This window comes from Podarcis bocagei (genome assembly GCF_964188305.1).
Source record: "Podarcis bocagei genome assembly, chromosome: 13".
In the NCBI taxonomy this organism is placed as follows: domain Eukaryota; kingdom Metazoa; phylum Chordata; class Lepidosauria; order Squamata; family Lacertidae; genus Podarcis; species Podarcis bocagei.
Genome location: NC_138138.1, coordinates 41,336,531 through 41,362,608, shown reverse-complemented (window position 1 = coordinate 41,362,608; position 26,078 = coordinate 41,336,531). Strand labels below are relative to the sequence as shown.

General features: G+C 46.1%; 2 protein-coding genes across 3 annotated transcripts; both read right to left on the bottom strand.

The window, feature by feature from the left end:
* Window positions 1-2,367: 2,367 nt before the first annotated feature.
* LOC308570849 (uncharacterized protein) lies at window positions 2,368-16,905 on the bottom strand. The gene is made up of 11 exons (XM_081165861.1): window positions 13,319-16,905; window positions 11,850-12,122; window positions 10,005-10,119; window positions 8,213-8,502; window positions 8,034-8,118; window positions 6,353-6,576; window positions 5,507-5,751; window positions 4,362-4,484; window positions 3,769-3,910; window positions 3,615-3,665; window positions 2,368-2,689 (listed from the first exon to the last, which is right to left on the bottom strand). Exons 1-11 carry the CDS (start codon window positions 13,671-13,673, stop codon window positions 2,409-2,411), a joined length of 2,184 nt encoding a protein of 727 aa, XP_081021987.1. The 5' UTR covers window positions 13,674-16,905; the 3' UTR covers window positions 2,368-2,408.
* A 1,397-nt stretch (window positions 16,906-18,302) lies between these two features.
* On the bottom strand, window positions 18,303-24,113 carry LOC308570873 (NACHT, LRR and PYD domains-containing protein 1a allele 5-like). 2 transcript variants are annotated; one of them, XM_081165916.1, is made up of 8 exons: window positions 23,484-24,113; window positions 23,321-23,385; window positions 21,897-22,120; window positions 20,918-21,162; window positions 19,973-20,095; window positions 19,667-19,808; window positions 19,506-19,556; window positions 18,303-18,657 (listed from the first exon to the last, which is right to left on the bottom strand). In XM_081165916.1, exons 1-8 carry the CDS (start codon window positions 23,631-23,633, stop codon window positions 18,377-18,379), a joined length of 1,281 nt encoding a protein of 426 aa, XP_081022042.1. In that variant the 5' UTR covers window positions 23,634-24,113; the 3' UTR covers window positions 18,303-18,376. The 2 variants fall into 2 exon arrangements, with proteins under 2 accessions (XP_081022042.1, XP_081022043.1); XM_081165917.1 differs by having other exon boundaries at window positions 23,592-24,111.
* Window positions 24,114-26,078: the final 1,965 nt, after the last annotated feature.

The window sequence follows — 26,078 nt, the reverse complement described above, 5'->3', positions numbered from 1 at the left end:
TCTCCAACAATATTTGAGGTGTTATGTTAATGACAGAGAGAATGATTGGGTGGAGAAGCTGGCGTTGGCAGAATTTGCCTACAACAATGCAGAGAACGTGTCCACGGGGATGAGCCCCTTTTTGGCTAATCACGGGTGCCATCCCAGAGCCTTCCCAGGGGGGGAGGGGGAGAACTGGAGCGTTCCAGCTGCAGAACAGTTCGTGGAAGAAATGGAAGCGATCCATCGCCAGCTCCAACTCAACTTAAACAGGGCTAAGGAGGAATATAAGAGGCAAGCAGACAAAAACAGAAGGGAAGGTGAAAGCATCAGGGTGGGGGACCAGGTGTGGCTGTCAACCCAAGGGTTGCCATTCAAAGGAGGTTGTAAGAAATTAAGACCCAAAAGGCTGGGTCCGTTTGAAGTCATACAGCAGGTCAATCCAGTGGCTTTCAGGCTCCGGTTACCGAACCACATGAAGCTGCACCCAGTTTTTCACAGGTCGTTGCTGTCACCGTATAGAGGAGACAGTGAGGGGAGGGTCACTAGGGGACCAGCAATGGAGGAGAAGGAACACAGCTACCATGTAGCGGAGATCCTCGATTCCAGGTGGAAGGGAGATCAAGTAGAGTATTTGGTAATGTGGGAAGGGGAACCGGAGTCGGAAAACACCTGGGTTAGGGCAGAGGATGTCAATGACGAGGTTTTAATAGAGACTTTTCATCAGAGGTTCCCACGTAAACCTCAGCCTGTAGCGAGGTTCCGAAGGGAATACTTTGCCACCACCGACGAGGAAGAGGAGTTGGAGGGGTTCCCAGATTCTGAAGAGGAGGAGGATTCAGCTGGCCAGGACGACGATCGATGGAGAGAATTGTTCGAGACGTCAGAAGATGAGGAAGATTCGTTTCGGGGTTTTAGCCCTTCACCTCCCAGGGGGGAGGAATTGGGAGGGGGTGAGGGGGGCCCTGGAGGGGAGGTGGATGTCAGGGAACTGCCATCAGAGCATCAGGTGGTGGAGGGACTCAGGCAGGATGAAAGAGACTCAACTGCTGAAGCAGGGACCAGCAGGGGGAGGAGTGGGTCTCTGAGGGAATGCGAGCAGGAGGGAGGGCTCAGGGAGGCTTCCAGCGAGAACAGTGGGGAGGTATCGGAGTCTCCCATAGGGAGACCCATACCTCGCAGGAAACTGTCACGCCGTGAGTCCAGGAGACGCGTTTCCGTTAAGGAACTTCTTTGCTGGAAACGCTTCCGCAGACAGCCACTGTCGGACTCTACTAGTGACTAGAGCAGACATGTCTGAGGAGCTCCGTCACACACGGAGGTTTGTGGGGGCGCACAAACTCTGAGGGAGCACGTTTTCACGCACAAGCAGCTAATCAAACCCTCACAGCAGCTTGATGGTGTGTGTGTGTGTGTGTACGCACGCACACCCACCCCATAAAGAGGGATTTAAAAATAACCCTGAAAGTGAGCAGTGTCTTTTGTTTTTCTTACTCCTTCTACCTTCAACATTCCCCCTCCCCTTCATCTCTACCTCTCCCCCCAGGCAACCCCCTCCTCCTTAAGAGTCAGCCAGCTTTATGGGGACAGGGAGAATGTCGCAGGAAAGGATCATGTCTGCATGTTTGTCCAGTGCTATGTGTTTCTTGCTTTTCCTTCTGATCCTAATCTTGTTTTGCGCTCTCCATGCCCCCCACCCAACCAAAGGGAAGCTGGGCTGCCATGCAGAGTCCATCAACTTGGCCCTGCAGAGCGTTGCTTGGCTTCCCGTCGACACATGCCTCCCCACTACATGTGTGCCAAAAATAGCGCTGAAAAGGGGTGGGATGGAATGGAGAGATTCCCCAGTACGTGTGCCTTGTAACAGAACCCCAGCATCAGTGGCTCCCAGAGGGGAGCTGCAGAAAGGGTGTGTGGTTGGTCAAGGAAGCTGTGGACTCAAAAGGGTTGAAAACCACTGGGAGATGAGAGACACAAGAAGTGAGGAAAGTGTGTGGAACTGCTTGGAGGTTGAGCAAAGGACCAGCAACAAGCAATTGTCTTCCATTTGTGCAGGGGCTTAGACCATGAATCAAAGTGGTATGTTATGATCACAGATCCTCTCATCTCACATAGGAGATCAGTATCACTGCAAAGGAAGCAGTGAGCCTCTGTGGAGCACATTCTGAATGTGAGGAAGCCAGGAAAGCAATTCACCCAGCAGTCTATGTGCCCAGCTCAGACCAAGCTGTCCATTTTGCCAGTCATTGAAGCCCCCACTACCAGGATCCCTCTGGCCTCTGCGAAAATATCATCAGAACGTGCAACAACTTCTTTGTTGAGATAGGTCTACTCAGAGAGCCAAAGCTGACAAGTGTTTTAATATGCACTTTACTTTTATAAATAAAATGCCTTGAAAGGGGTCTTGCCTTCTGCCTTCCCTTGGGGCCTCATCGCCCTTCCAGGTCTTTCACAAGGTATGGGATTTTGGCCTTCAGTGCCTCATACAGCTTATTCTTGCACCAGAGGTCCCAGCTTGGCACAAGCTTGTAGAGCTCTCGCATCTTGTCTGGGTTAGTTTCCTGAGCAATGATTTTTTGGTATTGCTCCTCACTGAGGACGGAGCCATACAATCTATCCAGCACCGGTTCCACTGAGGTGGTCCGTTGGATTAGAGCCTCCCTGTGCCGCTCGATGAAGAGCACTTTGGAAGAGTTTAGAAGCTGCGGCCCTGCCAGGAAAGCGAAAAAGAATGGAAATCTTGCTACACGTTCACACTGCAGGCTTAAAACTTGTTGCCTAACTCATTTCCTCCTCCCCCACACCCTGGGAATTGTAGTTTCATGAGGAGAGAAATTGCTAACAGAGCATTCCTAGTAGCTCATCTGCCCACAGCTCCCAGAATTCTTTGGGCAAAGCCATAACTGTTGAGGAAGTATAAAACTGAAATACAGTAAGTGAGAGCAGTTGCAAGGGAGCCAGGGCTGGGGCCAGCCCTACCATTTGGGAGAGTGAGGCGGCATCATAATTTGGGGTATCATGAAACAACAGCCCATTGTCAGACAATTAATTCATTACAGTTTCACATAGTATTACAAAGCAAGCAGGAACAATGAATAAAATGAGCATGGTGGGAGATGAGCCCAAGACTTCCAAATCACGTCCAAGTTTCTCTTGGATATGCTAAGAACAGATACTCATTTTAAAATGGAGAAGCTCACACTGTAAAACTTCAAGAGAGGAATTCAATGTCAGCAAAGGCAGTTCTGCTTGCCAGATGGGACAATTTCCCGACTCCTCCCTCTGAACTCTGTTCTGCAGAGTTTTATGACCCTCCAGAGAAGATTGAGGTGAGGAGGGTGAGGAGAGGACAAAGTCCCATTGCCCTGGTGGTGCCTTGTGCTGCCATGCTGAATTAGTTGAATCTGGGTGGGAAACGTCTGTAAAAAAACCTAGCTGACTTGAAAGATTTTCATCTGGCACCAAACCAAATGATAAGCCCAGACCACCTTATCCAGGAGGGCTGTTGTTGAATAAAGTCACAAACATTACTTTTTATCTTCCTGCAGTTCATCTGCTACTGTATCCTCAGCCCTCTCTGCTCCTATTGGGAGGAAAGTGGGATACAAATACAAGGGAAATTACAACCTGCTGACCTTGTGCTGGGTGTAGAATAGGAGAATCCAGCTCCCCTGAAATTAACTCTTCTGAAAAAGAATAAGAAAGAGGCAGTCAAAGAGGGAATGCCACCAGTGGTCCTTTTCTATCCTGCCTCCTTGATCCTGCTATGATCCCTTGATCAAAACTCACTTTTTTTTAAATGCGCCTCCCAAACAATTTCAGTGGTGCCCTTCTTCATCAGGTAGAAGTTGAACTTGTCTTGCATTTGCTCAGCAGACAGTTCTACGTACTGCTGCAGTTTCTCTGCATCCAGGTATTGAAACTCCAGTTCCTGTGGGAAAGAATGAAACCTCTGTAAGTGTGAATCTGGCTTAGCCCAACCCGCCATTCCGAGGGAGTCAAATTAAAGGGTGAAGAGGGATTCTGGTTGAATTTCTCCCATTCTCTCTCTCTTTTTTATAAGATATTTATTGAAAATTTTAAAATACAAATGAAAACAAAAAGACAAACATACAAAATAACAAACACTTATAAAAACACACATTAATTTTCATTTACATAAATTCCATACCCTTATTTCCTCAGACCTCCTCATACTTCCCTTCTTTGTACTCCAGTTCAATTTGTTAATTCAGCAAATCCTTACCATTAAACTTTTACCCATTTATAATCCTTTTTTTCATATCTCTTAAAATATTACCGCTGGAAACCACTTTTCTCCCATTCTCAGACTTCACAGTTTGACTCTCCCCCAGTAAAACTTTTCATCACATTTGTCTCACCTCAGGATAGACTGTGACATCCTCTGAAGCCTTCAAAGATACCTGAGAACCAATCATTAGAGGTTTCAGGGTCACAGGGGGTTTCTCTATTCTCTTTGAATTTACTTCACGCTTTTCGACCGCCTGGGAATGGCAAATAAATTCACTTTTTAGATATGCAAAGAGGGAACCAAACTTCTTGAAGACTGGATCCCTACGACCTTCTTGGCACCGTAACACCAGCTAAGGCAGGAATGGGGAACCTGATGCCCTCCAGATGTTGTTGGACTCAAATCAACCCCAACCAGCTGGGGTCAGGGATGATGGATGCTGTAGTCCAAGAGCATCGGCAGATACATAGATTCCACATCTGCAGTATGAAGAAGATTAAACCACTATGGCGCCAGAAATTACACATGGGGAACTCAAGCCAGAGCTCTTGAACTGGGCAGCCTGAACTAAGCCTGAGCAAGTTGGCAGAGAGGTACCAGCAATCCTGCGTCCACCTGCATCTTGTCTTGATGAGACCATGCAGGAAACCACAGAAGCCATAAAACCTCAATATTTGAATGAAGCATAAGAAGGCAATTTTAAGAAAAGTTCAGATTGAGAAGGTAATATGATAATGTGCTTTATCTCCCATGTGCCAACACTGCAAATCAGGAAGAATGTTTTTCCTCAAGAGTTCTTATAGACAGCTCATAATTATCAAGCTGATTCCTTAATGAACAAAGCTGAATTTGTTCATCAATAAATCTGAAGGAAGCCTTACTTATTTCCATGAAGGCTTCCAAGAGAATGTGCTTAGAATTTTGTTTTCACAAGTCAGTGACAACAACGTTTGTTTAGAGAACCAGGCAGGACATTTGGCCTCTAGCAAGCAGGGTGGCTAACAAAGGAAAAGGGTGTATTTCAATATTCACTTTGAAACAACAGTATTGGTGAGAAGCTAAGTCACCCAGTGGAGGGCAACTGTGAATCTTCTCTCTAGTAGCATGTTGATGTTGGCTAGAAGTTTGGTAAAACAGATCAAGTCCAACAAAGGTAAGTACAGTTCATGCGCCCCAATGTATAATTTTGCATAGGTATTCTCTCATGGTTAGAGTGATCTAGCAAAAGATCCAGGTAATCTGCAACACCAATCAAAGTTGGAGATTCCCAGTTACCTTTACTATAGAAGGGTCATTGGGCAGGAGGTACAGGTGAAATGTTGGTGTTTCCAGTCGAAGTCTCTGATAGAGCAGTACGACAGTGTTGATCTTTTGCTTAAACCACTTTTTGAAAATGACTCCAAGGGAAGAGAACTTGGGGTTTTCCAACACAGCATGGTGAGGCTCCACTCTGTCTGGCTTCTCCAGCCTCATCTCCCCTTCAACAAAATGTGCAACGTAGACATGGGAACTGTCGTCACCTGAAAAGACAAACATGTTAGCAGTGGGAAAGTGGGAAATAGGGAACCCCTCCCTATTCCAGCTCCTGCCAACCTAGCAGTTCGAAAGCACATCAAATTGCAAGTAGATTAATAGGTACTGCTCCGGTCGGAAGCGTTTCCGTGTGCTGCTCTGGTTTTGTCAGAAGTGGCTTAGTCATGCTGGCCACATGACCCGAAAAAACTGTCTGCGGACAAACACCGGCTCCCTCAGCCAGTAAAGGAAGATGAGCACTGCAACTCCGGAGTCGTCTGCGACTGGACTTAATTGTCAGGGGTCCTTTACCTTTTTATTTCATGCAAACGTTTGTTTTCTTATTGTCTTTTAAGAGGTTTATAACATTGTTTCACAGGGCAATATGCTCCCATGGCAGCTTACTACAGAATGCAAATCATAGAAAATAATAAAACAGCACAGTTGGAAAATTTTGAGAAATTACAAAAGACTAGTAAGCCAATACTACTGACTTCTAGAATCCACACCGCAGGCCCCATAGCATTCAGGAAACGTCAATGGAAGTTATTCCTGTTTAGGATTGATCCTACTATGGTTATAATGCTGGGAACATTCCCCCTGCCATACCTTCAAGACACAAGAAGTGAGGGACGTGAATGGCGGCCACAGCTTCTACTGCATCTACTTTAATGTTGAGCAGAGGGCCAGCGACATGCAACTCCTCAGTGGTCTGTTCTTCCAGGTGCTTAGGCCATGAATCAAAGTGGTATGTTACAGTCACAGCTTCTTTCGTGTCACATATGAGATCTGTATTACCGCAATGGAAGGAGCCAGCCTCTGTTGAGCGCACTCTGAATGGCACAAAGAGAAAGATGAATCAGGTTGAACATTGTATTTGAGAGCAGAAGCAGTAAAGGAGTCTAGAAATGTTGTGAAATGCTGAAAAGCTGCAGAATCATTTAGCATGCGGAATCACTGAATCCTGAGGATGAGTTATAAATATTGTATCTGTTTGCAGGCAGACCCAGTGTCCCTGGTGTATCTGTCTGCAGTGACTGTCTGAGCTTTGTGGTGCCTGTGCACATTGAAGACTCTGTGTGACTCAGTAACTCTGTGTATGCTCTAAAGCTAATTTAATCTTCTGTTCACTATGCTGTGAGAGCCAGTGAGGTGTTGTGGTAAGAACGATGGACTCGTAATCTGGTGAACCGGGTTCGCGTCCTCGCTTCTCCACATGCAGCTGATGGGTGACCTTGGGCTAGTCACACTTCTCTGAAGTCTCTCAGTCTCACTCACCTCACTGAGGGTTTGTTGTGGGGGAGGAAGGGAAAGGAGAATGTTAGCCGCTTTGAGACTCCTTAAAGGGAGTGAATGTCAGGATATTTATTTTAACTCAGTAAAACTTTTATTCTTTTACTGAAGAAGACTCTGCATTATTAATTTACACTGCACGTCAAACATGAATTGGGAGAACTTCCACTGCTGGTCTAATTGATATTTTTGCAGGAGATGCTTCACACACTGAGTTATGGAGGTAAAATATTGACAGAAGGACGTCTCCTGGTCAAGCATCACTCATCTGAAGCACAACTGCTATGAGGCCACCCAAAAAGTAAAAAAGGTGGTTTTTCATATACAGAGAAGGTGTTTTTAAAATGGTGCCTTCATGCAGAGCAAAGCAAGCTGGTGAAAGTAACTACTCATCTTCTGTTTACCCTTGTGTTGATGATACGAGATCATCAGGGAAATTTCTCATACTCGGTAACCACGGCAAGAGTTCTGTAACCCATGCACCCATTTAGCTCTAAACACCAGACCAAAAAGCACAGTGCTTTAAAGTGATGGGGAGGGAAACCATGCATGCCACCTTGAACTCTTTGGGAGAAAGGTGGGATATAACTTAAACCATATCAATAAAATGATTTTAAGGGGGGGAAACCAACAGTTCCTCAAAAAAAAAAAAATGCAGAGTTCCATATTTTTCACTCTCTTGGAAATAATAAGCAACAGCAATGCTCCAAGGTAATGATTTTCCAGCTGTGTTTGAGGTACCCAGGAGTTCCTCAATGAAGAGATCAGGATTGGTGGGTAAGCTTCCTTCAGAGAGAATTTGCCCACCATGGCCAACTGTTCATTGCAACGTGAAGAACATACTGTAGATGTACTCTGTGTATGTTTTAGGGAGCACCACCATATCTGATGATTGTGAGACCCACAGAAACCAGATGTGCTCTGTGGAACAATTAAATGTAAAAACCGTTCCCTGAATGGAAAAGGTGTTTAAATGTCTGATGGAGAGATCACTCACCTGTATGCTTCGTTGCCCCTTTCGGAGTCCCAAAGCACCTCTGGCTCTATTGGGCCAGCTGCCTTAAGTGGAGTTTGATCCAAATCTGTAAAAGGAGGACAATTATTTGCCTGATGACTTTGCAAGGAGGAAGTTAGTTGAACTGCCTTTGAAGTTTAAGAACTCGAAGTCAAACTCACCATGCATTGCAGATAGCAGAATCAGAACAGTACCTGGATGTGCCATTTCTACACATTCCAGGAACCTGCAACAAGCTTGCTCCCCCCTTTCCTGGATTAGACTCAGCAATTTTTCACTTTTTAAAATTTTCAACATTTCGCAAATGTCTCTGTATTCTTTCAGAGTGATGACATAGAAATAGTATAGCACATCTACAAAATGTTCAATATCCGGTTCAAGAATTTCCATTAATTGTTTTCTTCCCTTGCAGATCATCTCATTACTAGAGATTGTGGATCTTTCCAATGACCTGTGGAAGAAACATTTATTTTATTTAGGTGACAGAAGGTGGGGAGAGGAGACACAACCTCCTCAATATTTTCTCCCCACCACTGCCCACCCACCTGCCTTCCCATCTCCCTCCCTTGGTTTTCTGTCTACCCCCAGCCAGGCATCACTCTCTGTTTCTGGCTTTCCTCCAGGAGGAGCAAAGTGGGACACAGCAGTGGCGGGGGGTGGTGCATGTGAGTGTGTGGTTTGTTTGTTTGTGTGTGTCTGTCTCCTACCTGGCTTCCCATCCCTCCATCCATTGCTCACTCCCTCTCTCTGTGTGGCACCCTCCTGCAGTGAGGACAGTCCCCACCCAACCTACCATGGTGGCAGCCTGAGCAAAGATGAGCATGCCTGGCCAGTGGGTGATGACAGGCATGGGCAAGGCGGATGCCTGGCTGAGAGGAGGCAGCTGACGTAGGGACAGAGGGAGGCAGAGCAAGCACCCTGGCCATGCTGCAAACACCAACACCGACTGCCTACACTCAATGCAGCTGCCTGGGTGCACACTGGCCTGACACCAGACTTAGTGCACCAAGGGGAAGTAGGCAGGCCTGCCCCACCCATATTTTGTTGGCGCCACTGTCTCTCATACGGAATCAAACTGTTGGCCCACCTAAATTCATATTATCAACATGTTATGATGAAACTATGCTAATTTGTCATATTATTATGAAGTTGCTTTTGTAGTGTTTGAAATTGGCTTATGGGTTGCTTTCTAGCCTCCCACCTCAGGGTTGCCTCAAGTTTATGTGAACCATACCACTCCTTGCTGTGGTCCTTTCCTTCAACCTTCCCCCAATCTTTGGGTTCCCTGCCCCCTAGGGGTTCTTTTCCCCAAAACAAATTCCAATCCTTACCGTGCCCTCCCAACTCGTCCCTCCACGGGCCGGGAGTGAGATGATAATCCCAGCCAAGCTATCCTGACTGTAAGCCATTCACTGAGGACCACTTTGTCCCCCAAGCAACTGGAAAGTTCCCTGCCCTCAGACCAGCTTAATGTGGCATACAGGGCTGGAGGGTTTAAAAGGTCTTTCAGATACCAGGAGTCATTTGCTGGGGAGGCTGTAGCTCTTGCTTTCCTGCTTCAAGCAGCAGTTGGACTAGAATAGATGGCCCACCGAGTTCCCTCCAGGACTGGTATTCTATGACACAGGCAGGATACCTGCAGCCAGTGGACCACAGGTAGCCCTCGGATGCACTCCCTGGGGCCTTCCAAGGCCTGCCCAATGGTTGACGCAGAAAGTGGGAAAGGTCCAAAATAGCAATTTTCAAAGTATTTTTTCCCCAAGCAGGGGCACACACACATTTATTAAATTAGTGCTAAAGCATTTTTGTTTTAAGCAGGAAAGCTTGTATTGTTTTAAGATTAATGGATTTTACGTTTGTTTTGGATTGGAAGGGTTAGCTGAGAGGGGGAAACATTGCTATAATTGTAGCTAAAATGGTGGCTTCCGTCAATTATATAAGTACAGAAATTACCCTTTGGTGGCTTTTTCTGATGGAACAAGTTCCTCCAGAGCTTGATTAACTTTTGACGACAAGAATTCAGCTGACCGGTGCCTTGAAACATGCATTTCGCAAAGTCGCTCTGCTGCTAGATATTGAGAAAGTGAGTGCATGTCAACGGCTTTACTGAGTCCTTTTCCCTTTCTACATATTTTGAACCATTATTTGGCACTGACACACAGATTTGGCAAAGGATTCACTTCCATCTCATACAGGTCAGTCTGGGTGACCTAAAGCTTAATGTGGAATGCATACTTCTTTCCAACACTATTTTGGCTGTTGATGTCATGGGTGACATACTGAAGGCACAAAGGCAGACAATACCAACACTACAGTGGGAAGACTTTTATTAGCCAAAAATTGGAAATTGCAAGAAATACCAACAATAGAAGATTGGCAGATGAAGATGTTGGATTTTTTGGAGCTAGCCGACCCGACTGGAAGAATCCAAGACCAGAAAGAAGAGGAGACACAAGAGGATTGGAAGAAATGTAAAGAATATTTAGCTAAATATTGTAATATAAGATAACTAGAAAATTCTTGGAATCAAGGAATAGGTTTTGGGGTAGAATAAGAATATGTGTTAGTAAATATTAAGGATTAGAATATTAATAAAGGAGAAGAGGTTAGTAAATGTTAGGAGTCAATATTATTAAAAATATGGAGAACTGTCATACAGGTGAGATAAATAAATTCAGTTAGAGGGGATGCAAGGGAGTCAGTTATAATGTTATGACAATTAAATATCTGAAGAAATATTTTGTGTGTGTGTTTAGCTTACTGTCTTGTGAAGTGTTTTTCTTTGTTGTGTGTTTTGTAATGTTTTTTTGTCATAAATGTGGAAAAACAATTTTAAAAATGGGGGGGGGAATAATCAGAGTGCTTGTCTTGTGTGGGAGAGCCTATCGACCTGACAACTCATAGCATATGTGAAAAGGATCTAGGGGTCTTAGTGGACTACAAGTTTGACATGAGTCAGCAGTGTGATACAGCAGCAAAAAGTGGCTAATGCTATTCTCGGCTGCATCAACAGAAGTATATTGTCCAGATCAAGGGAAATAATAGTATGACTTTATTTTGCCTTGGTCAAACCACATCTGGAATACTGTGTCCAGTTCTGAGCACCGCAACTTAAGAGGGATGTTGACAAGCTGGAACGTGTACAGAGGGGGGCAACCAAGATGAACAAGGGTCTGGAAATCAAGCCTTATGAGGAGTGCTTAAAGTAGCTGGGTGTGTTTAGCCTGGAAAAGAGGAGACTGAGAGGAGATATGACAGCCATCTTCAAATATTTTACGGGCTGTAAACGGAGGGAGCATGTTTGTTTTCTCCTGCTCTTGAGGGTAGGACACAAACCAATGGCTTCAAGTTACAAGAATGGAGATTATGACTAAATACCAGGAAGAACTTTCTGACAGTAAGAGCTGTTCAGCAGTGCAACTGACTCCCTTGGGACGTTATGGTCTCTCCTTCCTTGGAGGTTTATCAGCAGAGGTTCTAATGAATCATCAACTTGCTTCCAATAAGTTGCAAAGGGAATGTGCTCTGCTATTTATCACTAGCATGAGTGAGGGGGGATAATATCAAAAAGATATGTCATTTCCAACCTTCCTTAACATTCCCAAAATGTCAAGAAGACATATTCAGATTGGCACATAGGTGTCTCTCTCTCTCTCTCTCTCTCTCTCTCTCTCTCTCTCTCTCTCACACACACACACACACACACACACAAAACAAAAACAAAACCCTGTTCTAGAAGCCTCCTCTCCACCCAGTCCCATCAGACTCAGCCCACATTCTCCCTTCCAAGTTCCTTACCTTCCCTGGTGGAACTTGGGGGACATTCTGGCAGGGGCTCACGGTCGAAGGCTTTCAGCACCTCTGAAGCCACTTCCACAGCATAATCCTCATCAAAGTATGCAAGAAGCAGTTCTGTGAGCTCCCAAGCATTTGCTTTCTTCAGCAGTTTCCTGGGGATACTGACATAGCCTTCCTTGATGGGGAACATGCTGAGATCCTTCTTGAACTTCTTCAGATCTGACTCCTTCAATGTATTCAGTGCGGCCAGCAGCCATAATTGTGTAAACTGCACTGTGGTGATTATTGATGTTAGTAGAAGTATTGAACAGAAAAATCCAGCATTCCTACATTCCCCTTCTCTTCCTGTTGGAGCACTTTCAGACTGGACTAAGTAGGGAAGGGCTGTGGATTTGTAGTAGATCACATGCATGCAAAGGATCCCAGGTTTAATCACTGGAGGATCCAGAAAGGGCTTGGAAAGATTCCTGCCTAAATCCCTGGAACGAACTAGATGGACCCAGTGACCCAATGTGCCCTAAGGCAGCTTCCCATCCTTCTAGCCTCTCAGGTGATTGAAGGAGCTCAGCCTGGCCCGGAAGAGAGAAACTGATCCAGGAGGGTTTGAAGACTCCCTTAACTTACAGGCCTCTTCTTAACACTTTAGCGGCTTCTACAATTATTTCCCACCCTGTTTCTGATGTTCCTTCTTCCCCGGTGGGGAGCGGATGCCGTGTAGTGTTTTGCCTCAGGTGCTAACATGTCTTGGGGCAGCCCTGGTTCAGATGGAGGGCAGAGGGGTGTGGGAAGGCGCCACCTCACTTTACACAGGGAAGATTTACATCCATCATTCCACTCACTTTCACCCTGGACCTCCACCTCCCCCCACTCCTGGAATTTGGGTCTTTTCTCCTGCTCTGGAGGGTAGGACTCCAGGCAATGGCTTCAAGTTCCAAGAAAGGAGATTCCAGCTAAACATTTGGAAAAAGCTTCTGACAGTAAGAGCTGTTCAGCAGTGGAACAGACTCCCACAAGAGGTGGTAGACTCTCCTTCCTTGGAGGCAGCGGTGTAGCGTGGGGGGTGCAGGGGGGCTGGCCGCACTGGGCACAACATTTGGGGGGGACGCTCGCACTTGAGTGCTAAAATCCACGGGTTAGGGGGCGCAAATTACTTGCCTTGCCCTGGGTGCTGACAACCCACGCTACGCCACTGCTTGGAGGTTTTTAAGAAGAGGTTGGCCATCTGTAATGGAAGCTTTAGCTGAAATCCCTAAATTGCAGGTGTCCCTTGGGGTCCCTTCCAACTCTTAGATCCTATGATTGTTTGGAATGTTGCCCAGGAGGATATGCGACTCTCCTGTTGGAAAGGTTTCCCCACCCAAGGACGAAGGCAACCATGGGAAGGAGCTGAGCTCTCGGTACTGACAGAACCCGCGAGGCGTCAGCACCATCAGTCGGATCGAGCCCCCGCCCCGCTCCAAGTCCCTTACTTAGCCAGGTGATACCCGAGGGATCGTCCACCGGCGGATTGTAGTCCATTGCCTGCAGCACCAGGGCCGTCACCTCCACAGCATAAGCCTCACCGTAGTAGCTGAACAGCAGGTCTACGAGCTGCAAAGGCATGGCTTCCTTGAGCAACTCCTCGGAGATTCTTCTTCCATTGACCGGGAATCTGAGCAGTTCGCGCTTGAATTTCTCCCACTCCCCTCCCCCCTCCTTCAACTCCTGCAAGACGTCCAGAAGGAGATACCTGGCGGATTGCAGATTCGGGTACTCAGGATTTAAGAAAATGAGGGCACGCATGTGATTTGTGGAAAAGAAGAACTTAGTCCCCATTGCGCTCATTCTCCGCCAGCCACAGCCCAGCCAAAGCCTCGGCCAGAGAAAAACTCAGAAGATCTGGAGACTGTGCCAAGGCAGAGAGGCAGGTGGGCGCGATCCCCGGGCCAACTCGCCGGGAAAGAGAGAGGCCTGGCCGGTGAGCAGCAGGAAACCCGCTCCGAGAGCCCCGTCTCTTGCCCTGCGCGTCGCCTTCTTTTCCCTTTGGCGAGGAAACTCTTGGAGATCCTTCCCTCCGGCAGCAGCAGGAGACTGGAGGGCGGGAAGGGCGGAAGGGGCGTCTTTCCAGCAGCTCGCCTTCCGGCCTCCCCAGCCCAGCCCTGCGTTGGAAGAATTTGGCTGAGCGGTTCTCGGGGGAAGACCTCCGAAGGCAGCCCTCGCAAGATTTGCAGGGGCGCTTTGGCTGCAAGACGGGGGTGAAGAAAATCCGCTCTTGCTCTCCCTTTGCGCAGGATCTGAAGCCGGGAGGAGCGGCGAGGAGGCAGAGCAGGAAAATGTGGGGGCGCGCGAGAAAAACCTGCTAGTCTTTTGGAAATCTAACGCACCCCACCCAAAGAAAAGGAATCTGTTATTTTGTTCAGGGTGCTGGGACTTGTAGATCTCTCAGAGGTGAACTGTGGTTCCCAGGATTCTTCCTGGGCGTGGGCTTGAAATGCGTGCCTTCTGCCACTTGTGCTGCGCTCTCGGATGCTAGTTTCTAAGGGCGGCAGCTGAGGAGACTGGCACAGAAAAACCAAAGAGCCCACCGGAACATTTTCCACACACACAATCACACACACAGCGTGGCAATCGAGCGCACTGGAATATAACAAACCTAGGCAGTGAGTGCTTTTATTTTTAACTGCATGAGGCATAATCCTGCCACAGAAACTTTCATTTACTTGCAGCGTGGCAGCCAAGATATTAAACCTGGTGGGTGGGGGTCAGGAGTGCCAACTTGAAAAATACATGGGGGGGGGCGGAGAAGCCCAGCCCTGCATTATCGATCACATGAGGCGATGCACACACTATCAGTCTGCATTTCTTAGTGCAGAGTGTATTGATATGATGTGTAGACATCTTTCCTATTCTACTTAATTCAAGAGGGTTCTGGAAGCTTCTCTGTGTGAAAGAAACAAGCAGAAGTCACCATGATTACTATTTCTCTCCTTTTTGAATGTTTGGTTATCTGCTCATCCAAGTCTTCAATCTGGTAAGGTCACTGCTGTTTCTTTCTCCTACAATTTTTACCCATAACCCTCAATCTGCTTTTCATCCTCAAAGTCATGGATTTTTTTCAAAAATTTACACATCCTTCATATATAATGCTACTCCTCCACCCTTCCTGATTGGTCAATCCCTACAGTCCAGTCATAAGTCTCATCCCACCTAGTTTCAGTAATGCCTACCAGGTCGTATTTGTGATCCTGGATAAAAAGCTCCAGTTCATCTTGTTTGTGTCCCATGCTTTGTGCATTATGGAGAGACAAATGAAATCATGAGTTGTTCTCTGCAGCTGCTTCCTTCCTGCAGTTTCTTGCCCTTTAGCAGGTTTCTAGAGCATCACCTCAGTTTCCTGTGACTAAACTAATATCTTTAGTCAGGAGATACTTCAGCTGAGATTCCTGCATTGCAGGGGGTTGGACTAGATTACCCTTGACGTCTCTTCCAACAGTAAGATTCTATGATTCTAACCAGATTCACCCACCCAATGCTGCAGATTTTGCATACAAAAGGGTTGCAACAGGTAACCGGCCCACTTATCCCAGTAATTAATATCCAGATTCTGCACCCACAACTTGTATGCAGACAAGTCTCAGACCTGAATGCAGGACCTCCACCTTCTCCCTGAAATAATGTGAGGAGGGGAGAGAGGAGTATCATCAGCATCTTCTATGGCTGGAGGGAATTTTCTAGGTCATCTGGCCTGATGCAGAAAATCCAGCCCTACAGCATTTTCAACAGGTGGCTGTCAAGAGTCTGCCTGAAGACCTCCAGCAGGGGTGCCAACTTGAAAAAAATATGAACAGGTTGCAGATTTAACATATAGAAGAGAACAAGAAGAATATACCACAATATGTGGTACACACAAACCTTTTGAATGTCAATGACTGTCAACTTGGGGGGGTCACATATTTTATGAGGGGGCGAAGGGTCCTTGGCCACTAGGAACTGGCTCCTATGGCCTTCAGTGAGGGAGCTCCCCACCCCAGGAATTGGCTCCATGAAACCATATGAGAAATTTCCAAATAAAACTCTTCCAGCAGTTTCATGCAAATGCTAAGCTGCATCAGAGACCAGATGGATCTCTGCAGGAGCCCACAAGCCCAATGCTCATATACGGATTCATCCATGCCCGATCTTTCTCCACCTTGCTGCCTACAAGGAAGAGATCACTGGCCCAGCCTTTGTTTACAGTAACCTGCCTGAAATCCTCATGCTACCAGGAAACATTATTAGGTGGGTTGGTAGGCATAAAACTAAAGTTCAAAGTACAATGTAGGGCAGGTGTGAATCATAGAAATATAGAGTCCTTGTGCCCTGGGAAGATGTTTGCAGAAACACTTTGGAGGTTTGTACTCAAGAACTACTGATGCTGAGGAATCACCATGCTAAAATCAGTCAGGGTGATTTCAGAGGGACAGACATGCTACAAAGGGGGAAATACAAGCCTGGGTTTAGAAACCAAGCACCATTATTTCTCTTTCTGTGTTCCACAACATTATATTTAATTCAATTTAGGATTTCTACTGTTGTGGTTATAACATTGTTTTTAAACTAGTGTGCCGGGGCACATTGAGGAACATTCAGGGGTGTCGTCCTTTCACTAACTTGCAACCCTGATCTTCCTGCATTCTCTCTCTCTCTCTCTCTCTCTCTCTCTCTCTCTCTCTCTCTCTCGTTCTGAGGAACATTCAGGGGAGCTGGCAGCTTTAACTTGCAACACATTATCTTCCAAAAATAAAACAGTGACAAAAAAAGAGGGAAACACTTTTGCATGACTGTTTATATTCTGAAAATCTCCCTCCTCCAAACAAAAACCCTCCCCAGCTTCAGTAACAAACAGTTCCTTAGTTCTACATAGATGGCTTGAGAAATCACCATGCTAAGGTAGCAAAGTAGCTTGATGATGATGGTGTGTGGGTGTCCACCCTATAAAGAGGGTTTTAAAAATACAGTGGTACCTCAGGTTAAGAACTTAATTCATCCTGGAGGTCTGTTCTTATCCTGAAACTGTTCTTAACCTGAAGCACCACTTTAGTTAGTGAGGCCTCCTGCTGCTGCTGATAAATAATTACCTGACATTCAGAAGACATCTTAAGGCAGCCCTGTTCAGGGAAGTTTTTAATATGTAATGCTGTATTGTTTTTAACACTGATTGGGAGCCGCCCAGAGTGGCTGGGGAAACTCAGCCAGATGGGCGGGGTATAAATAATAAATTATTATTATTATTATTATTATTATTATTATTATTATTATTATTATTATCATACGCCGCTGCATGATTTCTGTTCTCATCCTGAAGCAAAGTTCTTAACCCGAAGTAATATTTCTGGGTTAGTGGAGTCTGTAACCTGAAGCGTATGTAACCCGAGGTACCACTGTAGCCCTGAAAGTGAGCAGTGTCTTTTGTGTTTCTCACTCCTTCTACCCTCAACACCACCCCCTGCTCTTCTCTACCTCTCCCCCCAGGCAACCCCCTCCTCCTTAACAGTCAGCCAGCTTTATGGGGACAGGGAGAATGTTGCAGGAAAGGATTGTGTCTGTATGTGTGTCCTTTGCTGTGTGTTTATTGCTTTCCTTCCCCATGGTAACAAAAAAAAATCTGCTTCTGATCCTAATCTTGTTTTGCCCTCTCCATGCCCCCCACCCAACCAAAGGGAAGCTGGGCTGCCATGTGGAGTCCATCAATTTGGACCTGCAGCACATTGCTTGGCTTCCCACCGACACATGCCTCCCCACTTACATGTGTGCCAAAAATAGCGCTGAAAGGGGGTGGGACGGAAGGGAGAGATTCCCCAGTACGTGTGCCTTGTAGCAGAACCCCAGCGTCAGTGGCTCCCAGAGGGGAGCTGCAGAAAGGATGAGTGGCTGGTCAAGGAAGCGGTGGACTCAAAAAGGTTGAAAACCACTGGGAGATGAGAGACACAGGAAGTTAGGAAAGTGTATGGAACTGCTTGGACCAGCAACAAGGAATTGTCTTCCATTCATGTAGAGCCGGCATAGGCAAACTTGGCCCTCCAGATGTTTTGGGGCTACAATTCCCACCATCTCTGACCACTGGTCCTGTTGGCTAGGGATGATGAGAGTTGTAGTGCCAAAACATCTGGAGGGCCAAGTTTGCCTATGCCTGGTGCAGGTGCTTAGACCATGAATCAAAGTGGTATGTTATGATCACAGATCCTCTCATCTCACATAGATCAGTATCGCCACAAAGTAAGGAGTCAGTCTCTGTGGAGCACACTCTGAATGTGAGGAAGCCAGAAAAGCAATTCACCCAGCAGTCTGTGTGCCCAGCTCACACCCAGCTGTCCATGTTGCCAGTCATTGAAGTACCCACTACCAGGATCTCTCTGGCCTCTGGGAAAATATCCTCAGAATGTGAAACAACTTATTTGTTGAGACAGGCCTGCTCAGAGAGCTAAAGCTGACAAGTGTTTTAATATGCACTTTATTTTATAAATAAAATGCCTTGAAAGGGGTCTTGCCTTCTGCCTTCCCTTGGGGCCTCATTGCCCTTCCAGGTCTTTCACGAGGTATGGGTTTTTGGCCTTCAGTGCCTCATACAGCATATCCTTGCACCGGAGGTCCCAGCTTGGCACAAGCTTGTAGAGCTCTCGCATCTTGTCTGGGTTAGTTTCCTGAGCAATGATTCTTTGATATTGCTCCTCACTGAGGACGGAGCCATACAATCTATCCAGCACCGGTTCTGCTGAGGTGGTCCGTTGGATTAGCGCCTCCCTGTGCCGCTCGATGAAGTGCACGTTGGAAGAGTTTGGAAACTGCGGCCCTGCCAGGAAAGCGAAAAAGAACGGAAATCTTGCTACAGGTTCACACTGCAGGCTTAAGACTGGTTGCCCAACTCATTCCCTCCTCCCCCATGCCCTGGGAATTGTAGTTCCATGAGGGGAGGGATTGTGAACAGAGCATTACTAGTAGCTCATCTGCCTACAGTTCCCAGAATTCTTTGGGCAAAGCCATAACTGTTGAGGAAGTATAAAACTGAAATACAGTAAGTGAGAGCAGTTGCAAGGGAGCCAGGGATGGGGCCAGCCCTACCATTAGGGAGAGTGAGGTGGCATCATAATATGGGGTATCATGAAACAACAGCACATTATCAGATAATTAATTTCACATAGTATTATACTCAGCTTTATATTTTATTGCTTGAAAGCCCGGGAATTGATAGCTCCTTCATTGTAGTGGGTTGAACTAGATGAGACTTGGAATCCCTCCAAATTCTATGCTTCTGTTATTGTCGTTATAATTACTGAACCCAGCTTTCTCCCACAGGGAGAGAAGAGACCATTTCGCTCACTATCCAAAAGCCATGAAAACTTTGCCCACAAGGTCTCTGTCCTTGGAAGAAGACGAGCCTATGGAACATTGTCTCACAGATTTATGTATTATGCTTGCAGTATCACTTCATAAACAAATGACAATAAAAGCAAGTAACAGTTAATATTTAAAAGAACTGACACTCGGTTTAAAACTGATAAGCTCACACTGTAAAACTTAGAGTGAGGAGTTCAAGGTCAGCAAAACCAGTTCTGCTACTGTTTCATCAGCCCTCTGTGCTCCTATTGGGAGGGAAGTGGGATACAAATACATGCAGAGAAATAATTAAAACCTGCTCACCTTGTGCTGGGTGTGGAATAGGAGAATCCATCTCCTCTGAAATGAACTCTCCTGAAATAGAATAAGAGGCAGTCAAAGAGGGAACGTGACTGGTGGTCTTTTTCTGTCCTGCCTCCTAAGATATGACCCAACCTCATGATCATCCCTTGATTAAAACTCACTTTTTTTCAAATGCGCCTTCCAGACAATTTCAGGTGTGCCCTTCTTCATCAGGCAGAAGAAGAACTCGTCTTGCATTCGCTCAGCAGACAGTTCTACGTACTGCTGCAGTTTCTCGGCATCCAGGTATTGAAACTCCAGTTCCTGTGGGAAAGAATGAAACCTTCGTACGTGTGAATCTGGCTTAGCCCAACCCGCCATTGTAAGGGAGTCAACTTAAAGGGTGAAGAGGGATCCTGGTTGAATTTCTCCCATTCTCAGGCTTCACCATCTGGGCTCTGCAAAACCTTTCATCATATTTGTCTCACCTCAGGACAGGCTGCGACATTCTTTGAAGGCTTCAAAGAAACCTGAGAGCCAATTGTCAGAGGTCTCAGAGTCACAGGGGGGTTCTCTATTCTCTTTGAATTTTCTTCACTGTCATTGACCGCCTGGGAAAGACAAATAAAGTCACATTTGAGATAAGCGGAGAGGAAGCCAAGACTAGATCCCTACAACTTTCTTGGCATTGTTACACCAGCTAAGGCAGGAATGGGGAACCTGATGCCCTCCAGTCAGCAAGAGTCAGGGCTGATGGGTTTTGTAGTCCAGTAACATCTGCAGAGACACAGATTCTCCATCTGCAATATGAAGAAAATTAAAGCACATGGCACCAGAAACTAAAATGTAAGGAGGAGATTCCCTGGCCCAGGGCTCTTGGACTGGACATCCTGGTGGCCGAGAGGTACCAGCAATCCTGGGTCCATCTGCACCTTGATGAGTCCATGCAGGAAACCACAGAAGCCATGAAACCCATGAAGAAGGATGTTCTTCCTCAAAAGTTCATTTAGATAGCTTGTATGAATTAAGCAGAATTTCCTCATCACTAAATCCGTTTACCCTGGAGGAAGCCTGATTTCAGTGAATGTTTCCGGAAGAAATCCATTGGGACTCACAAGGGAGGCTAAGGACTGAATTGTTTCACAATTCAGTGACAACACCGTTGTTTGGAGAACCAGACAGGGAATTTGGGCTTTAGCAAGCAGGTTGTTTAAGAAGTGAAAAGGGTGTATTTCAATTTTGGAAAAATCACTTTAAAGCAACAGTGTTGGTGAGAAGATAAGTAACCCAGCAGAGGGCAACTTGTTAATTTTCTCTCTACTGGCATGTCGGGTAGAACTGATCAAGTCCAACAATTGTTCATAGTTGGGGTTAATATGATCAAGTAAATGATCCAGGCAATCGGAATACCAGACTTGGAGGTTCCTCGTTACCTTTATTATCGAAAGGTCATTGGGTAGAAGGTACAGGTGAAACGTTGGTGTTTCCAGTCGAAGGCTCTGATAGAGCAGCACAACAGTGTTGATATTTTGCTTAAACCACTTTTTGAAAATGACTCCAAGGGAAGAGAACTTGGGGTTTTCCAACACAGCATGGTGAGGCTCCACTCTGTCTGGTTTCTCCAGCCTCATCCCCCCTTCGACAAAATGTGCAATGTAGACATGGGAACTATCTTTACCTGAAAAGGAGCCCAAAGGAAACATAGACAAACATGTTACAAGTGGGAAAGTGAAAAAAAAAATCACCATCACTTAACCCTCACCCTCTCTGTATCATGCAAGTATTTATTTTCTCATCATCATTTAAGAGGTCTATAGCATTGTTTCACAGTACTGTATGTTCTCATGGTAAAGGTAAAGGGACCCCTGACCGTTAGGTCCAGTCGTGGACGACTCTGGGGTTGCAGTGCTCATCTCACTTTACTGGCCGAGGGAGCCAGCGTACAGCTTCCAGGTCATGTGGCCAGCATGACTAAGCCGCTTCTGACGAACCAGAGCAGCACACGGAAACGCCATTTACCTTCCCGCCAGAACGGTACCTATTTATCTACTTGCACTTTGATGGGCTTTTGAACTGCTAGGTTGGCAGGAGCAGGGACCGAGCAATGGGAGCTCACCCCGCCGCGGGGATTCGAACCGCCAACCTTCTGATCGGCAAGCCCTAGGCTCTGTGGTTTAGATGACAGCTCCAACATGTCTTACAACAAAATAAAAAGCATCACAAAAACAGTAAAATAGCAGAACATTTTGCAAAATTGAAACAAATCAGAAAAGACAATTTAGCCAGCACTACTGATCCCTAGAACCCACACCACTGGCCCCCAAACATTCTGGAAATGTCAATGGAAGTTATTCCTGTTTAAGCTTCTTCCTATTATGGTTATAATGCTGTAAGGTTTTTCCCATGTAATACCTGAAAGAGACAAGGAGTGAGGGACGCAAATTGCTGCCATGGCTTCTACTGCATCCACTTTAATGTTGAGCAGAGGGCCAGCGATCTGCCACTCCTTGGTGTTTTGTTCTTCCAGGTGCTTAGGCCATGAATCAAAGTGGTATGTTATGGTCACAGCTCCTCTCACTTCCCATATGAGACCAGTAACACAGCAATGGAAGGAGCCAGCCTTTGTGAAGCGCGCTCTGAATGGCACAAAGGGAAAGATGAAAGGGGAATCAGGTTGAACATGGATGAAGAGAACTTCCTCTGCTGGTCTAATTGATATTTTTGCAGGAGGTGCTTCACACGCTGAGTAAGGAGGTAAAAAAAATTATGGAAGGAAATTTCCTGGGCAGGCACCACTCTGCACACTCAGGATTTTGCCACAGAGAAGCATGTTTATTATGAGGCTGCCCAAAAAGTATTCTTCTGATACTGAGAAGGTGACTTTAAAATGCCTGCGTTCATGCAGAGTAAAGCCAAGTGGTAGGATTAACTACTAATCTTCTGATTCCTGGTGTGTTGATGATACTAGAACTTCAGGGGAAACTATCATATTCATTGAGCAGGCCAGGGGTTCTACAAGCCATGAACCCATTTTGCTCTAAACCAGTATTTCTCATAGTGGGTGATCCCACCCCCTGCAGGGTGCTGGAATGATTGAGGGGGGCAGTGGGAGCTTCAGGTGCAATTGGGGGGCATTGAATAAAAATAAGGGGGCGGTGAAAGCATAAAGAAGAAAAAAGAAGAAAATTTTGAAAAAACATATGTTGTGTAATGACGCTTACCGCAACCTGGGCACTGTTGTGGGACACTGACAATGCCTCCCCTTGATCTGACGGTTGTGCTGGAGGTGAGGGGTTTTCCTGGGTTTGGGTGAATCCATTTTAGCTTCACCCAGGCCCAGGAAGTGGATCGCGCCTTGACTGCCTATTTGGCCAATGGCAGGCAGGCTGCGACACTGGCCCCACCCCTGGGGCAGATTGAACTGACATGACAGGCTTCACTCTGGTCCTCCTCATAGGTTTTTAATCCTGGGCCTAGTCCACCTCCTCATCCAGTTCTGAAAAACCATTTGTACATGTTTCATCCGTTCTGTAACAATGCTTACCAATGTAACATGGAGTTAAAGTTGTAGTGATTATTTTCCAAATAAACACACAAAATGCATGTTATAACTGATCAGTGGTCAAGTCCACCAGCGGGTCTTATATGCGCTACAGTACAAAAGTTTTAAATTGCATTTCCTTCATCATATTTAGAGGAACATGGGTGGAGACAGCAACCATATTTGATGACTGTGAGACCCACAGAAACCAGATGCGTTCCGAAGAACAATTCAATGTAGAAACCATTCCCTGAAGGGAGAAATTTTCAAGAGATTGGGGAGAGAGATCACTTACCTGTAAGCTTCATGGTCCCTTTCTGAGTCCCAAAACACCTCTGCTTTTATTCTTTCTGGAAGATCCTATAATAAAACCACAAGCATGAATGAGGATTCCAGAATCCTTCTCCCATCTGAAAACGGGACGTTCTTGTCTATTTCCAGCACCGCTGTGACCATACCAAGGAGCACTGCTTGAGGCCAAAGCCACAACTAGGCAGCCGCGCCCTCAGGTTGCCGTCGTGGTCCTCCTCGCTACCCATCTCCAGCCTTCGGAACTCCCCCTCTACCTGGGCTTCCGCGAAGCGTCCCCTGGGAGTCTTCTTGGCCATCGCGCTCCTTCCCCGCCAGCCCCAGCCCAGCCAGCGAAAGACCCAGATCCGGAGACTGTGCCAAGGCAGAGAGGCAGGAGAGCCAGACTCTGGTGCCCAACTCGCGGCGCCTGATGCCCCGGAGGAGAGATGCCTGGCCCGAGGGCAGCGGGAAACCCGTCGCTTGCTGCTCCCTTTGGCGAAGAAACCCTTTGAGATGCTTCCCTCCGTCCGCGGCAGGAGACTCGAGGGCGGGGCGAGCGCAAGAGGCGTCTTTCCCGGGAGCGCTCGCTCTCTTTCCCAGCAGGTTCTGAAGCAGGGAGGAGCGGCAAGGAGTTGGAGCAGGAAAACGTGTGAGCGTGAGAGAAGAACCTGCTCCTCCTTTGGGAATTTCAAAAACACACAACCCTCCCCCTCAAAAAAAAAGCAATCCTTGAAGTTGCTTGGGGGAGAGCTGGATGAGAGTGAAGCAGCCAAACAGCTGCTCAACGAGGAGGAGCACAGAAAGGGCGCCTGCAGGACCCAGGTATTACAATAAACAATTATTTTCTTACCCAGAATCATCTCTTTGAAATTGAAATTACAGAGTCATGAGAAATTGAAGACCAAAGTACGAGATTGGCTCCATTATTATCAAATAATGGAGGTTTATAAACAAGACAGGAAAATTGGTTTCCAGGTGGAGAAATCAAAATTAGAAACAGAATTGTTAGAACCCAATGCCAAGAATTTGTCTAGAATGTATAACTTGTTGCTGAAATGGAATACACAAGATGAAACAGTTAAATCTGCTATGATTAAGTGGGCACAGGACATTGGTCATAACATTATGTTTGCTGACTGGGAACAGTTGTGGACCACCAGTTTGAAATTTACGGCATGTAATGCCTTAAAGGAAAATATTATGAAAATGATTTATAGGTGGTACCTGACCCCAATCAAGCTTGCAAAAATTTACCATTTGCCTGATAACAAGTGTTGGAAATGTAAAGAAACTGAAGGTACTTTTTATCACCTTTGGTGGACGTGCCCGAAGATTAAGGCTTTCTGGGAAATGATATATAATGAAATGAAAAAGGTACTTAAATGTGCTTTCCCTAAGAAACCAGAGGCCTTTCTCTTGGGCATTGTCGGCCAATTGGTGCCAAAGAAAGATAGAACATTTTTTATGTATGCTACAACAGCAGCAAGAATACTCATCGCAAAGCATTGGAAGACTCAAGATCTACCCACTCTGGAAGAATGGCAGATGAAGGTGATAGACTATATGGGACTGGCTGAAATGACCGGCAGAATCCGTGATCAGGGGAAAGAGACGGCGGAAGAAGATTGGAAGAAATTCAAAATTTATCTTAAGAAACATTGTAAAATTAATGAAAGCTAAAATGTCGAGGTTTTAGGGAAAAAAGGGGTTTACAACTGTAAAAGATTAAGTAAAAGAAAAGAATATGGGAAAAATTTGATAAAACCAAAAGCTAGGATTTGCTGAAATAAGTTTGGAATTTGGGATGTAGAAAGGGGAGGTATGGGGAAGTCGGTGAAGTAAGGTTTAAGAAAAAGGGATACGAAATTATACATGTTTGTTTGTGTGTTTGTTTGTTTGTAGTGTGTATTGTTTGTCTTTATAAAAACTGAAAAACCAATAAAAATTTTATTAAAAAAAAACCCAGAATCATCTCTGTGTATGATTGCAACAGGTAAACCCTAATCTCTATCCAGCAGCCAAATGTTGCATATGAAAGGGTTGCAACAGGTAACTGACCCACTTTTGCCAGTAATTCATATTCCATTTCTGCACCCACATCCTGTCTGCTGACAGCCAAGAATGCAGGACCTTCACATCCTCCCTGAAATAATGTGAGGAGAAGAGAGAGGAGTATCCACAGCATCCTACACAGCTGGAGGGAGTTTTGTACGCCATCTGGCCTGATGCAGGAAATCTAGCCCTACAGTATGTTCAGCAGGTGGCTGTCAAGACTCTGCCTGAAGACCTCCAAATGAAGGAGCTCCTCACCCCAGGAATTGGCTCCATGAAACCATGAGAAATTTCCAGACAAAACTCTTCCAGCAGTTTCATGCAAATGTTAAGCTGCATCAGAGACAAGATGGATCTCTGTAGGAACCCAAAACCCAAAGGTCATATATGGATTCATCCATGTCAGTTCTTTCTCCACCTTCCTGCCTACAGGTAAAGATAAGAGGTTAATTAACCCTTGGACGGTTAAGTTCACTCAAAGGTGACTATGGGGTTGTGGCACTCATATTGCTTCAGGCCAAGGGAGCTGGTGTTTGTCTGCAGACAGCTTTCCAGGTCATGTGGCCAGCATGACTAAACCGCTTCTGGCACAATGGAACACTGATGGAAGCCAGAGCACACGGAAATGCTGTTTACCTTCCTATCACAGTGGGACCTATTTATCTACTTGCACTGGTGTGCTTTCAAACTGCTAGGTTGGCAGAAGCTGG